Source organism: Lissotriton vulgaris, chromosome 11 (genome assembly GCF_964263255.1).
Source record: "Lissotriton vulgaris chromosome 11, aLisVul1.2, whole genome shotgun sequence".
NCBI classification, from domain to species: domain Eukaryota; kingdom Metazoa; phylum Chordata; class Amphibia; order Caudata; family Salamandridae; genus Lissotriton; species Lissotriton vulgaris.
The window spans coordinates 1,110,407,978-1,110,424,123 of record NC_141699.1 but is presented as its reverse complement, the minus strand read 5'-3'; the positions used below and the strand labels follow the sequence as shown (position 1 = coordinate 1,110,424,123).

The window sequence follows — 16,146 nt, the reverse complement described above, 5'->3', positions numbered from 1 at the left end:
CTCGATTTCATATACTGCATGGCTATTTCTCTTTATTATAGCATAGCCTTTGTTGAATTTCTACTAAATTTGTATTTTTACTGCATTTTTTCTTAGATTATTGTTCTGTGCTTTCCCCTTCTTTTATTCCCTTCTCTTTTTTCTTTTTCCTACTTCCCCTCTTTCTTTTACCTTTGCTTTCTTCCTTTCTTCTCCTCTTTTCTTTTTTCCCTTTATATTGTAGTTTCATTCCTATGTACCATGATTATTATGCTTTTGCATTAATAGTATTATGATTTTATGTATTGCCATTTTCTTTTTTCAATAAACTTCTTTTGAAACTTAATAATAATGAAATTTAAATTTGCAAATTACAGTATTTAGTCCAAACATTAATTGTATTGCTTAATACATGATTGCACGTTTTATGAGATATTCGGCTTTGATTCTATCTAAGGACTGGATCCTTGTGAATAATCCACCCCAAACAGTTCATCTGAGGCATTATATATTTAGAAGTGACAGCATTGAGAGAAGGAATAATATGATGTAAGTCGTTCTTTCTAAAATGATTGGTCCGTATTAATAACAGGGGCTCTTTTAGTACATGCTCATACTTGTTTATACGTTGATATTTTTGGGAAGAGGACAAATCTATGTTCCCTTCGATATAAGATGTATTCCCTTGTAGGTCTATGGTATACTGTGAATGGGGTATACTCCTGGAATGATTATCTTTTTTGTTAGGAATTACCATCATAAAATAAATGATCTTTGGCAGACTCTATTGGTAATATCGACTATAATATGAGTACTCAGATGAAGAATATTCTTCTGAATGGAAACTTGATTTAATATTAAGGGAAGCTGATAATATGTTAATGTTTTTAAGACTAGTGTTATGTTGAAATATATTATGTACTGTTAATTGATTAAGATTATGTCATTTGAATATTTAATTATGTATATTGATATTGTATGTTATTTATTGTTTATTTCAGGTATTTGTGTGGCTCCTGAAGAAGGCGTTGTACACGCCGAAACGTGCGTTGATTTTTAATGCCACCATTTGTTTAGATATAAGTGTAGTTACTTGTGTCTGACTTACTGATAAGACTGAATTTTTAACACTGTGACTAAGTACCATTCTGTGCTGAGACTTAAAAAAATGTCAGCGAGAAATCTCCAAAGTTTTGGTGACTCAGCAAAGCCAACCTACTTCATATATATGGCCTTTGCTTCCATAGCGGCAGTTACAATTTCAGCAGCGACCTAGTCAGTGAGTATTTTTCTTCTCAAAAAGTGCCAATGTCCCATACTTCACTTAGAGTTAGAATAAATGTCCATGCTTTTCTTAAAAAAACTGATCCAGTTGCTTACTGAAATGGAGCTTCTGATGCGGACTCCCCTGAGGTCAGCCTGAAATAGTGCCAAGGTCCTGCTCTACCACGTCCAGAGACATTCATTGGTACTTACTAGTGCAAATTTTCACTTAAATCTTGAAAAAATTATATCTCTGGTTCGCCTAAGTGGATTTTGGTTGCTTTGTTTTCCTGTTGCTTATAAATAATTTCTCTCTTTTCATACATTGCAGTGGGATATTTATTGCGCTGTGTCTCTTAACTTTTTAACTGTTTTGGTACTTAAATGCTTTACACATTTTCTCTAATTTTAGCCTGGCTGCTCTGTGACATAGCTACCAGGGGGTTGAGATGAGGTTTACAATGTTGAAACCTTTGATTGAACCTAACAAATGAGTGTACTTTATTACTACCATGCACCCCAATTAATTAATTTTCATACATTTTCACGAAAAACATACACAATATATATACATAAAGGGGTGTTTGATCAGCAGGCTTCATCCATTGGCCTATTAAATTGTCATTCACATTTGCTTCTACCAATCACAGCATGATGCATTAGGTAATAAATCAGTTAATTTTACCATTGGCTCCCTTCACTTTGAGTGACTGCACAAAGGTTGATTTTTTTAATCAAATTTATGTAAAACATCTTTTAAAATGGCTATTGGTATTGCTTGCAATTCAGGTGCTCAGTTAGAGGATGAATTCTCTATTGTCTCCTTTTTAAAGCTGATATTAGAAAAGTGTTTTAGTGACAGTGTGACATTTTAACAGCCTGCAATTTGAACACTTAGGGGTAGATTCTGATCTGGGTCGGAAAGCACTCCGACCAATCCGGATCCGGGGTGATTCCAGACCGATCCAGACTCCTGCAGTCCGACCGTGCGAGTACGATGTAGTCGGACTCGGTTCGGTCGGACTCCCATTGAAGTCAATGGGATCTGGTTCCACAACGCTTACATGGGCTCCCATTGACTGAATGGGTATGTCGCGGACACGTGCGCCCCCTACAGTGGGAACGTGTTGGTGCCATCCGCACCGTACATGCCTATGTCCGAGTCGTAAAGCTAAGGGTAACAGGGGGTCCGACGCGGACCCCCAAAGCCCAACTCCGGGAGCTATTGCGAGCCGGACGCTCCAACTCGATCCACCTGTCCGAATCGAGCATCTTACTAGCTTGGTTGTGAATCATCTCCATTGCGCGCCAAGGTTTGCTTGTGGCCGAGTCGTACGGAGCGGTTCGGACCCGGAAACGATTCGGACAGAGATTTCGCGCTTGTTCGCATTGTACTTCGTCGTCCGGACCAGTGTATGACTCGGACGGAAATTCTGCCTCCGAATCAGATCCGCAAAATCCAAACCTGATTCGGTGCCCTTCCGGCCAAGATCGGAATTGGCCCCTAAGTTGGTTGATTGTTTCTTCTTGTCAGCTTCTCAAACATAATTGCAAAATTCACTGCACAATAAAAGACTTGTTTTTCTTTAAAAGAAAATCAGAAGATCAGTAGTAAGACATCCACCAACGTGAATATTGTTTCAACTATTTATGTATTAGAAATGTATGGTGACACGTTTAGGTGGAAGACTAGTTTCCTATCTGTTCATTTTGTGAACTAAATGTAAAATAAAAAATGTAAAAAACAAATCACCATTGCACCAGTGTGCCAATCCTATATCAAAAAGAGGGAGGTAAGATAGTTGATCATTTGATCAACGGACACAATTTACCACTCAGGGTGGTGGAAGGTCCAGTAACAGCTTGTGTCCGTATCTAGCACTGGGAATACAAAAGGGGGTTGCTGTACTGTTCCTATGGAGAGCTAGGGAAGATTTAACTGGCGTGACCAAAGGTGTTAGAGTAACACCCTGGGGCATCCATTTTGTTGGATGTAGTTGCCTCACACACCCAGAAGGGTGTCATGCTTCATCATAGGCGGTTGCTCCTCGTCGGGGAGGCGGTGCAATCCCCGACGGGCTCACCTCAAAGAGGGGCTCTTTGGCGGAGATCTTTTTATCCAACAGCCTTATGGTGAGGTGGGGGTGTGTGGGCAGGACGAGGTGTAATTGCGTGAGGGATATTAAAATGTAGCAATGGGTACCGGAATTCACTTTATTCTGGGGGTCCCCTGGCTGCAGTTAAAAAGTGGGGTTAGCTCGCTAGGTGTCAACAGGTTAGGTCGGGTGACCCTAGATGAGACTAAAAGTGGAGATGGTCGACATGTTTCTTGCAGTGGGTATAGTCACCCACGATTCATCAGGACCTTAACAAAGTGAAGGGAAACATGCTAGTGTCATGTGTGTGATTAAAGTTACCTCTGTGGGTTCTCCTATGCCTAATGGTCAAGGACTATGTGCCACATGAGGGGTCGGCGGGACAAAACATCAGGGATGAGCCCAAGGATTTAGCTCTAATCTCCTGTGTCCGCGTTGTCAGACCTACCCTTCACCGCCGAGTGTCCCGCCGACCCCTCATGTGGCACAGAGTCCTTGACCATTAGGCATAGGAGAGCCCACAGAGGTAACTTTAATCACACACATGACACTAGCATGTTTCCCTTCACTTTGTTAAGGTCCTGATGAATCGTGGGTGACTATACCCACTGCAAGAAACATGTCGACCATCTCCACTTTTAGTCTCATCTAGGGTCACCCGACCTAACCTGTTGACACCTAGCGAGCTAACCCCACTTTTTAACTGCAGCCAGGGGACCCCCAGAATAAAGTGAATTCCGGTACCCCTTGCTACATTTTAATATCCCTCACGCAATTACACCTCGTCCTGCCCACACACCCCCACCTCACCATAAGGCTGTTGGATAAAAAGATCTCCGCCAAAGAGCCCCTCTTTGAGGTGAGCCCATCGGGGATTGCACCGCCTCCCCGACGAGGAGCAACCGCCTATGATGAAGCATGACACCCTTCTGGGTGTGTGAGGCAACTACATCCAACAAAATGGATGCCCCAGGGTGTTACTCTAACACCTTTGGTCACGCCAGTTAAATCTTCCCTAGCTCTCCATAGGAACAGTACAGCAACCCCCTTTTGTATTACCAGTGTGCCAATGCCAGACCTATTGACTTTGCCAAGGCCAATTTTCGTAGTCTTTGAAATTACAAAGCATGATAGTCTCTTCATATTCTTGACATTATCAAGCAGCGCCTTCTAGTTCATTTGAAAACTATTTGTATAGAAGATGGGACAGGACTTCCCAGACCAGTGCTTGGGGTGTCCATGCCTCAAGGATTCGTACAGTCCCCCATGCTGTTCAATCGCTTCAGGGAGCTAAAAATATACCTTGTTTGAGAAATACTGCACTTCAACATATACCTTTAGAACATAGAATCTTGGGAAGTCAATCACCTCCCAAACATGAGCTCACAGGAAAACGAAACACATTCATAAAAAATCATAACTAAAGCTTTCGGTCAGGACAAGAAATGAGGGGCATAATATCATGGACCGGTGTTAAAATTATCGCCGTTTTATCGGCAGGAAACTGACGATAAAACGGCGATAATGGCCCTTGTTAATTCCCATTGAAGCCCATGTTCTGGTGTTAACCTGGGCTTCTATTGGGATTAACAAGGGTGTATTATCAAGCCCATTATCGCAGTTTTATCGGCAGTTTCCTGCCCATAAAACGGCGATATTTTAACACTGGTCCTTGATAATATGCCCCTGAGAGTCTGACTTCATGCCTGAAGATGGCCTGAAAAGTATTATTACCTCACAAACAAAATATAAACATGCAAGACAAACCACTCTCAACTTAAAATGGTCAAACACAACAAGAAAGTTATTAAATCCTGCAGTTTCCACGCTCTCTTCATAAAGATGATGAAGGAACGTATCCCTTCTACAGACTTCAAATCAGTCTCTGTCATGTCAGAACGAGAACTGCCAGATTGTAAGAAGGGCCTAAGATATATCATTTTGTAATCATGATTTATAGTTGGGATGAGATTTATACTTCTTAATAGCAACGTTCATGCTATAAATATAGAGTAGTAAGCAGTAGTAAAGATAACCAATGACAACAGTCATTTGTGAGTTAATTGCCTAATAGTTGATGTATTAGATACCCTCAGTTTGGCACCTGATTTGTCTTTGTCTGGGTTATGAAACAGGATGTATCATGCTTTTTGTATTTTGCTGGTTCTGGAACAGGGGGCATTGATCCGAGTAGCAAACAAACAGTTGCTGGCTGTCAAGATGACTAGAGGAAGAATAAACCTAAATTTAGGAAAATACCTACCTTTAAGTGTTGTGAATGATGCCATGTTTATCTGAAATGTCACTTACCCCATTGCTTGTGTTCACAGTCACTGAATAGGTAAATCCAATAACGGACAGTATCAGAAGACCGAGGAGGAATCTGACTGCATCTCTGTATAATTTGGCATCAACCGGCTTTGAGTAGAGAATAGACCTCACCAAATCACCCTTCGCTGTATTGAATCCTAAAAAGATAGATGAAGAACATATATAACAAACTTGGAATTTTGTTGACTTTATTTAACAAATATTTTACATGTTAAGTGTACTTTGAAAGATGAACTCATGTTTTATGTATACCCCCTTTCTGTTGCACAGTACATCCTTTGATCTTTCCCAGGGAGAAAACATGGAATCAGCTGCAAGGAAGTGACACATCACACAAGCTAAAATAAATGTTGGGAAAATGCATAGATCCTGTTGATATTTTTTCATGGTACAAATGGTACAATTTCATGGTTGGTATAAGGACTATTACATGACCTGGCTGTTGTGGATTTTGTGTTTTTTTTAGGCTGTTAACTTCAGTCATTTGGGGAAACACTATGGCTCATGTAGGGAAGGATTGCAGGGATAATTTCCCACTGCAAATGTTGACACTCAACCAACCAAAAGGAGAAAAACATGTACATTGAGATTCCAACATAACTGAAAAGAACAAGTGCCATTTCTCTCCACAAGACACCATATATATGTCAGGAAGCATACCATATGGGGGAGATGGAGAACAGGGCAGTAGAGTCCACCCTTCCAGAGTTGTGTCCAATGTATGCTGCCCCAACCACCTAAGGACCAGGACTTGACTCCCAGGTCAGAGAGGGCAGAGGACTATAATAAGTAGATACTGAAGACTGTCTGGCAACATCAGTTGTTTCGCTTGACACTTCAGTTCACACTCATTTCTTTGTTCCTTCACTTTAGCAGTGTTTCTTGTTACTAGTATCCTCGTTTCCCCTCCTTCCTCATCCTTGCCCTTACCCTTTTTATTGTCTAGTACTGATTAATGGGTTTTGAATCTGCTACACTTTTCACAGACTCCTAACTTCCCTCTGCTATTAGCCTTGAATATTTAGAACCAACATCTGTATCCAATAGTAAACTTTATTCGGTCGTCAGACCATAAAAGTACAGATACATATAAACAACCCAATGAATTTTAAAAAGTTAAAAACCATTGTAGCGTAAAAAAAGACAGTTCAATATTATATACATAAGCCTTAAAAACAGCACAGCCGTTAGAGTAAGAAATGGAGAGTAAAGAGTTCACGCTGCTATGTGCATGAATAAAACAGCTATTTGGGGCTGTGCCATTAAAACGTGCTAGAATTAGACTATTCAAATTGTACTCCCACTAGCATGAAGAGACTTAAGATCAGTGTCCACTGATTCTCTCAGTGAGATGATGCCATCATGTTCAAACTCCAGTTTCCCACCATCAAGATCTGGGCATATTAGGATAAAATCAGGGTTGAGCTCAGAGCCTTCCTTCGTATTCCCCACATGTGGCCCAGGAACCCCGCGGTTGCGCACACCAATAGTGGTCTTGTGTCTGATTACCACCACCAGGCCCATATATATGGTACAGGTACAGGTATAAGTTTATTGTTTGATTAACTAAAATCATTACAAACCCCCCCATATCCATAAAAACGTAGTAAAAATTTCATTACATTTATAAGTACACCTGATTTTGACATGGTTCCATAATTATATAAAAGGGTGTAGATTTCTTTTTAAAAATTTGGGGACCTTTTAGAAAAGATAATTGCATAGTGTATACCCCAGTGTTCCAAATTTTTAATGTTCATACACCACTATTTGCGACCTGCAGCTAGTCGCTAGTAAGCATGCTGTCCGTTCATTAATGTTGTTGGTCGGCTATTGAAGGTGACTTTGGTCCTGCTTATTTTGTTTACTCTCCATCTGCTTGCCGTAGGAGGTTTCTGACCGTTGTCATGAATTTGACGCCCCTGCAGACCAAGATAATGGAAGCGCCTTCCAGCCAGCTTATCACTGCTTGTCTGCATGAACGGATGTTCAACTCATTAAAAATTAATTTTAAATACTGTCTCCTCTGTTCCAGGACTGCTGGACAAGCACATAATAAGTGAGTTACAGATTCTAATTTAAAACCACATAATCAACAGTTTGCGGAGAGATAGGGCTTTTTCCAAGTTGGATACAGGTCTTTTGAGTCGTGCAAGCCCATGCGGAAGTTTGTAAAGCTCTTTTTTAAATGCAAGCTGAAGTGAGCGGATAGATAATTTTGGGGCTTTAGGGTTCTGTTTGAGTTGATGACTGTCCACCCATGTCGGCGCTTAGAGATTGATTTTTTATCAGCCAGCAAGGATTTCTTTTTAGCTGCGGCGTTTACGTCTTTGCCGAAGCTTACTCTGTCTTCCCCGTTTTCCCACGCTGTTTGTAGTTCCAGCTCGGTCAAAGCTGTTCTCAAAAAGCTTCCCCATGAGCTCGGTATTTCTAAGTTCATCTGGAGCTTAATTTCGTCCCAGCATAATTTGTTCAGGGTGTCCGGGTTAGAACAGCGGAATGTATGACAAAGTTTGACAAAGCTACTCATTACCCGGAATTTCTGGTGCTGTAGGCCGAATTCCAGTCGAACCTGAGAAGGAGAGGCAGATTTTGGCAGCTCAAAAACGGTCTTGTAGATCCTGGTCTGGAGCTCGTTCAGTAGATTTGCTTCTTTTCCACACCAGGTGACTAAGCCATACGATAGGCTGGGCTGGATTTGTGCGGCCATGACTTTCAGCAGATGAGTGTAGTTCGATGCAGTCTAGTTTTTTACGTAGAAGTCTGTAAGCGTAGATTAGTGATTGGGCTTTAGCTTTTAAAGCCAATTTTTGTTCCTTGTGAGATATGCCCTGCTCAATTATTATGCCAAGATATTTATATGAACGCTGCTCTTCCACGATTGCCCCATTTACCGACCATTTAAACTTTGTCTTTTTAGAATCCACTAAACGAACAATTTTTGTTTTTTCTTTGTTTAGCTCCAGTTGCACCTGATCCAAGTAGGATGCTAAATGATTTATTGCTCTCTGTAAGCCAATGGGAGTCTGGCTCAGCAAGACAATGTCGTCTGCATATTGTAGGATGGCGACTGACTCGTTGGCCAAGTTTGGAGGGTGACAATCGGCTTTTTCAATGTGCTGTGCGATATCTGAAAGAAACAAATTAAAGAGGCTGGGAGCTAGCATGCATCCTTGTTTCAATCCTCGCTGGGTAAAAATGCTTGGGGTTGTGCTACACCCATCGCCCAGCTTTACTCTAGCCCAGGTTTCCGTGTAAAGGGCTATTATGGCGTTAAGCATTTCTGTTGGCAAACCCAAGCCCTTGAGTTTGTTCCAGAGAAGACTCCTGCTTACTCGGTCGAATGCGGCTTTGATGTCGACAAAACATGCAAAGAGTCGGGATTTTTTTCTTGACGCTTTTTCAGTTAAGAGCGCTAGGGTGGCCAGATTGGTTGAGGTGCCCATCCCTTGCCTGAAGCCCGTCTGGAACTTGGGGATTATGTTCTTCTCCTCCATCCAATCTTGGAGCTGGGCTAGCAGACAAGAAGCGTACAGCTTGGCCTCCACGTCGATCAGTGGGATCAATCTGTAATTGCCCGGCTTACGGTGGTCACCCTTTTTGTATATAGGGTGGATAATATTCCCTTTCCAGGAATCCGGGACTTTGGACTGTGTGTAGATCTCATTGAAGATGGGTGTAAAGTAGGAGGACCAGAAATCCAGGTTGTTCTTGAAGATGGCATTGGGGAGGCCGTTTGGGCCTGCCGCGCCCTTGGGCTTGAGTTTTAAAATATGACCTCTTAGTTCCTTTTCGGTGGTCAAATTAATCAGCTCTTTACTAGCTGCCTCCGGACTTGTTTCTCTGCCTCCCAGATGGTGCGAATTGGGGACTAATTGCGTTTCCTCTTGCTCAGGATGCTGCCCTCCAGGCCGTTCTGCTGGGCCTGATGCTATGTTGCTGTACAGAGTTTTCACATGGTAAACCCACGTTTCTTGACCGATTCCCGCTTCTTGCTGTAATTTTGGGCCAGCTGCCAGTTTGTTTATTATGCCCCAGAAGTCGCTGCTATTGGGCTTTTTGCTTGCGGACAGTAATTGTGTCCAGATTGCCCCCTTGTACGCTGTTTTTGCTCTGCTCAGGTTCCTCCTATAATTGATCCTTAGTTGGCACAGCTTCCAATTTTTTATTTTACTTCCTTTGTTTGCCGCTCGTGATTGTTGTCGTACCTCTCTTGCAAGCCCTCTTTTTTGATCACGCAGCTCATTATTAAACCAGGGCTCTCTTTTGGTCGCCATCCTTGAAGTCCGACTTAAAGTGGCTGGGAACCTTTGGACTAATAGCTGGGCCAGCTGTTCCCACGCTTTGATGCGATCAGCCACGGCTTGTGGGCCCTGTTTGCCCAAATATTCCCTGACTGTCTCCTGGATGGCTTGTGGCACTGCTACCTGCCATTTTATTTTTTGGAGGCTAAATTTTTCTGGGTACTGTGCTATGGACTTAATTTTTTGGGCAAGCTTTACTTTGATGGCCATTCTTGCAGTAAGCGGCAGATGATCACTTTCGACTCGTGATGTAATTTTAAAAGTGTTGATTTGTGGAAGCAGATTGTTGCTGATAATGAAAAAGTCTATTGTTGAAGACACTTTTCCGCTCAAAAATGTAGCAGCCGCTGGGATATCACCCGCGATTTTCCCGTTCAAGATTGTCAGACCGAGATGTTCTAATTCGTCCAATAGGGTTCTGGCTCCCAGATTAACTTGCCTTTTACTTTTGTGCAGGGAATTCACTATGAGGTTGCAATTAAAGTCACCTGAAATAACCAGTTGGCAATGTTGATGACTTTTCTGCAAAGATTTTATTAAATTTGTTAAAGTTGCGTATTTTTCATTCTGCTTTTTTCTTTCGGGATGGATATAAACGTTGATTACTAATAGTTGCCTCTTATTTTCATCAAACAAATGTTTGCCGTTTAGTTTGGTCACTTGGACCCAATTAGTCCCCGTGTCCAGTTCCTCGGTTGACCAGTCCAGATTTTGTTTTACATAGGTTGAAAGGCCCCCTCTTGGGTGCCCGAAGCTCGAAAATTTTTCCGTCAAAATGTGTAATTCTATAAATCCAGGAATTGAGGTTGGAGACAGATTCCACGTTTCCTGGAGCAGGATTATATCATGATGAATAAGAAACGCTGATGTTTCGTGGTCCTGCCCCATGTCTTTAAACCCATGAACGTTCCATGAGCAGAACGTTACGTAAGCTGGTCGCACTTCTTCCATTTTTGGGGCCCGCCTCCATTTGCCCGCAGCACTTTTCTCTTCTACATTAGGTATACTTGTTATTTAATGTTTTTGAGACCCAGGACCAATCCATATTCTCCTGAGAACTTCCCTCTGTTTTTCCAGGACTTCCCTTTTTGTTCAACCTGTTCTCTTTGAAAGGGATGGGGGGCGAATTGGAGCGTGCGCCGCGCACGCATGTATTATAATTTTTCCCTGGTAAGTCCACATCTTTTAGATTTTTAAGGAGGGGGTGCGGGTACCTGGGGCGCTCATGGACCTTCAACGTTATTCCCCAGGCTAAAAACCTGGCGCTCTTTGAGTATATTTTGTCCACCACATCCTTTGAGGACCAGGTTGTCAGGGTCTCTTCGATTGCCGTCCTTGAGGATTGTTTGAATTCTACGGCTATTAGATCTTGAGAACGGATTCCTTTAAGTTCCGAGATTTCGTTAAATAGCCTCAACAGATTCCCTCTATTTAGGATATCTTGTTTTCCTTTAGTCATATATTCAGGAACGAATGTCAGTTTTAATTCAAATCCCTCAGACTGGTTATGGACACTATGGCTGGGGGATAAAAATTCCTTACTTCCGGTTTCAGGTGTTGTTGTTGATGGGGTGGCCTTTTCGGGTCATGGTTCGTGCTCTTTGGCTGCGGGATATATCTCCCTCGTATTCCATTCCCTCGAGTTCCGTTCCCTCGTTCCCGATTTTTTGGTTGCTTTCTTCCCTGATTGCTCCGGCTCTAAATCCTGATGTTGGAGTTTACAATAACGAGTAGTGCTGGTTATTGTGATCTCTATTGGGTTGATGAGGATTTCGGCCTGAGAAGATGGTATTGCCTGGAGCTTCTTAGCTGGGGAGGCCTTTTGATTTACCGGATCTGGCCCTTTTTTCCTTTCCTCTTTTGGGAGCTCCTGTGTATCTGTGCTTGGATCTCTATTACACCTGGATTCTCCTTTGCCTGACAAGTGAATTGATTTCCCTCGCTCTTCTCCTTTTTCACTTGCTTCGTTGCTTTCTAGTTGCAGTGCTTCCTGAGTAGATTTCTGGCCTACTTTGCCCTCCGGGGAGGATCCTGTATCTATGTTGATGATTTCATCTGACGTTTGAAGTATCTGAGGGGACTTTGCACTTTGTTGTGATTCGTTTGAGGCCTGAGGTGTTTTAGAGCAATCTGTTTCCAAGTGTGCAGCGTCTCGGGAAGTGTTGTTATTTTTTTTTCCTTGCCGTGGTTTTGTGGTAAAGAGTGGGAATATTTTTTTCAGAGCTGGACTTGGCTGTTTGTTATATTTTAGCCGGGCCTTCCTTGCACGCTTTCTTTCCCGTTTTGTAGGTTTTGCAACCACCTCTTGCTTCGGTGTGAGCTGCGAGGCTTCAGATTGGAGGTCTGTTTTCTCCAGTTGGACTTGGGGGTCCACTTTCTTTATGTGGTTATTAACGTTGCTTGGTTCCTCAATTACTGGGTTAGTAACATTTGTTTTTTCCTCTGGATCAGCTATTTTTTGCGGTTGTTTTTGTTGCTTGCTGTTACAGGATTGTTTTACTGCCCCCAGGATATCGTTTAGGATTTCAAGGAGGGTTACCAATTTCTCTATAATTGGGCCGCAGCCGCAATTCGAAAGTTGTTTATTGTATTCTGTTCGCTGGTCCATGTCTCCCCTGTGTGTTAGTAGGGATGTTATTAGGTCCATTTTGTTGTTTATGCCAGATATATGGCTGGCAATAAGATTTACAAGGTCTATTTGGACGTCCATTTTGTCTGACTGGAAATTCAGAACCCTTATTGCTTGTTCCAAGGTGGTTATCAAAGTTTGGGTCCATTGTGTGTGGGAATAGTCTTCGTTTGGCTTTGCCGAGTCCTCTGACCCGAGGTCTATCCTACTGACTGATGAAATGGTTATTGGTGGTGAAAGATTTGGGTGCTTGGCTCTTATTGAGCTATGCGTGTCCTCAACTAGTATAGGATACTGGAGGAATGACTTGCATAATGAGCTTAGAGGGGTGGATGCCGATATTTTGGATCTGTTCTGTGGCGTTTTTTTACTTGGATCTGGTTGTGGATCCTTTCCTGGCAGTATTTTTTCCTGGCTATTGGATTCCAATTTTTTCAGGATTTCCATCAAGTTGGAGTCATTTAACATAGAAAATGATTTGGCAGGAGCATCTTTCGTTAACACCGCCTGGGGTATTGGAAGTGATGTTTCGTCCTTTGCCCCTTTTTTGCTTGAGGGACCTTCTTCATTTGGGTCTGCTAGGGGTTTTTCCTTCTTTGATCCCGTGGCTATAATCTGGCCATCCGAAGCTGCATTGAGATCTGCAATACTGTCGTTGTGTTTTTTACATTCTCCCATTTTCTCCTTGGGGGTGTCATGCCCCCGCTCTGGTGTGATGTTGATGTCTTGCTCAGGTGTATGGCAGTTGGAAATTTTGGCTGTCACTTCAAGTTTGTATTTGAGTGTTGGGGCGAGCGTAATGGGCGTTGTCTGATGCACCTGAGCTGCTGTTGTTACAAGCTTTCCCGCGTATAAACTTGCCATGTTTTTTTGCTGAAGGTGATCCCCTTGTGGTGCATTGTTCGGGTTTACTTGTGACTGTAAGGGGGGAGCTCTTGGATTACCAGGGAGAATTGGGCTTGGTAGCTGAGCAATTTCAGCGGTTGGAGCGTATATTGCCGCCATTGGATCCTTTAAGAAAAAGAATTTGCGGATCGCTGTTTTGTTTTTCGGGCTTGGCGTTAATGTTGTTGGGGTTGGAACTGAGACCAGCCTCTCCCTTAGACTTGTTTCCTTTGCTGTTTTGTTGAGGTGTGAAATTTCCTCAATAGATTTTTTTGATTTCGTTTTTTTGTTTGTTTTTTTGCCTATTGCCGCTTGGCGAACTGTTCCCGATCTCATTTGGACGACCCAAGGTCTGATCTAGAGCCTGATCTGATGTCTTCGCCCGTTTTTGGAGAACTCCGTTTCTCAGGCTCTTATATTATTAATGTTAAGTTGGGTCATGGCCGAGCTTCTTGGCAAATTGATGTTACCAGTTGGTCAGGTAAACCAAGTTTGTTCTCAATGGACAGGGTAAATGAGTCGGGAGTGAACAGAGCTGTGTTGGTGCCTGGTCGTGGTTTTTCCTCGTAAGTCCTTTGACTTTGGACTGGGATGCGTGGATAAGTGACTTTTAGTTAGTGGTTTGAGGGAGTTTGATTGTTGTGGCTGAGCTTGGTAATTTTCCACGACGTGGTGCAGCGCTCTTTGTGTTATTGGTGTTTACCCTCTCCACACACGCTATGTGGCGTTGTGCCTCCCTCTCGGCAAGCAGTGGCCACCAGTATGTGAAGGGCAGTGTTGTAGGCTTGGCCTATGAACAAAGTGGGGGCCTGGCTGTACCCTCAGAGTTATAGTGTTTATATTTTTGCCAGCTGTAATAGGGGGGATTGAGTGATGGTGGACAGCAAATGGCAGGCAGGCAGCTGTTTGCGAGTGAGGCGTGCAGGGGTTGCAAGCGGTAGCAAGCGGAGCACACGGGGGGCACTCGAGCTGGGAGGACCTAGTCTACTGGCCTCTGTGTCCGCCCCCGGCTCTTACTTTGCGGCAGCCTCTAACGACTGCCGCACTTGCTTTCGTCTCCCCCCTCCGGCCGCCGCCTCTTACCTTGCTGGCCTTGCTAGCACCTGCTCTCTTGTCCCCAGGTGCAGTTAGCGGCTCCTCTACTGCTATGCGGGCAACTGTTCGGGTATTTCAGATGTTTCTAGTATTTACCGGTGGTTTGGGCAGTCCCTCTCCTGCTTCCTTCGGGCTTTCCCGCAGTTCTGCCGAGCTTGTTCCCCCTGGCCCCCTGGACAGCTAGCTACAGCTTGCTATGGCTCCTGCCACTCCCGCCTCACACAGGCCGTTCTCGCCGTTCAGGCCGGTCAGGGGTCTCCGACTGCAACTCTGACGGGCGACAGACTTCGTGGCAGATTGCTGTGGCAGTAGCCTTGTTTGACCTTCACATTTGCATTCGGCGCGGTCACTTGTGCGTTGAACCTTTCTCTGGTTTCAGGTTCCTCAGCTCCTCCTCCGCTTCTCTGCTTCTCGGCTTCCTCAGCTTGTCTTCACTGCAGACCCGGACCACGGCCCCCAAATCTCTGCTGCATACGAAAGCACAGCTGAACGCACGTAAGCTGCGGCTGCCGGCAGACAGGTATCTCTTCTCCGGGAGCCGGCCGTCACTCGAGAGCCTAACGGGCTCACAGGCTGAAGGCAGGCTGAGGGCAGCGGGTATGAGCGGTATAGTTGCAGTGGGGGGTTCGCCTCGGCTTGCTTTGATTTATTTTCAAGCTCCTTGTTCGAGCTCGGGCTTGGCTGATGCACCCCGCGGCTACCTTGTCTCTCCCACGGACACCGCTACCACCACTACACGCCACGCGATACACGGCAAGGCGACAGGCGAGGCAGGGCCGTAGGGCCGTGGGGCTGCACTCTCTCCTCTCTCCCCTCTTCCCGCCCGCCCGCCTCCGCCTTCACCTCTTGCCGCTGCTCGCCTCTCCTCCGCCGCTAATGACCGCCGCCGCGCTAGATGCAGGATGCCGGGTGCTGGGTGCCAGGGGGCCGCTACCGCTGTTCCGCCCCTGCTTGCGCTAGCTTAGATTCGGGCTCTGCGGGCTCCTCACGGCTCCTCCGGCACCTGCGGGCTCCTCACGGCTCCTCCGGCACCTGCGGCTTCAGCTTCGCTGCTTGCTGCTTGCAGTTGCTCACTAGTTGCTCTCTAGCGCCACTGGAAAACGGGAGCACACATACATCTTGTGTCTGATTTTAGTATGCCCAAGGCTGCTCCGGAATCCTGAGATCCAAGCTGCTTGCAAACGGGGGTTAGCAATTTTGTCCTGGGTCTGGAGTATGCGGGGCAAGCAAAGAGGACATGGACAATTGATTCAGTCGAGGCAGAGCAACAGGGACAACCTTTGGTCTGTGCAGCGTTACATGACCAAGAATATGTGAATTAATTTACCAGCAATGAGCCGTGCCTAAATTGTGTGTATAGTTTTCTATCGGCCGGCACCTTGATAAGGTCAAAATTGCCTTCTAAAGTGCAACTTGGTTTGAAATCTGTAAATTCCTCGGTTAGTCTTCCCCACTTGCTAGCCTTTGATTCAATATGCGCTACCCAGTCCCAACACAATTCTTTAATTTGTTTCTTTGTAGATAGTGCTGGGCAGTTAATACTGTGCCACTTAGCCCAATACAG

The 16,146-nt window shown here is 44.3% G+C and overlaps 1 protein-coding gene across 1 annotated transcript in view; it reads right to left on the bottom strand.

The window, feature by feature from the left end:
- The window catches only part of LOC147684258 (putative cation-transporting ATPase 13A4), a 415,657-nt gene that overhangs the window by 273,490 nt on the left and 126,021 nt on the right, over nucleotides 1-16,146 (bottom strand). Inside the window, exon 11 of the mRNA XM_086944655.1 lies at nucleotides 5,649-5,806. Coding sequence (XP_086800781.1) covers nucleotides 5,649-5,806 — 158 coding nt within the window. The remainder of the gene's footprint in view (nucleotides 1-5,648; nucleotides 5,807-16,146) is intronic.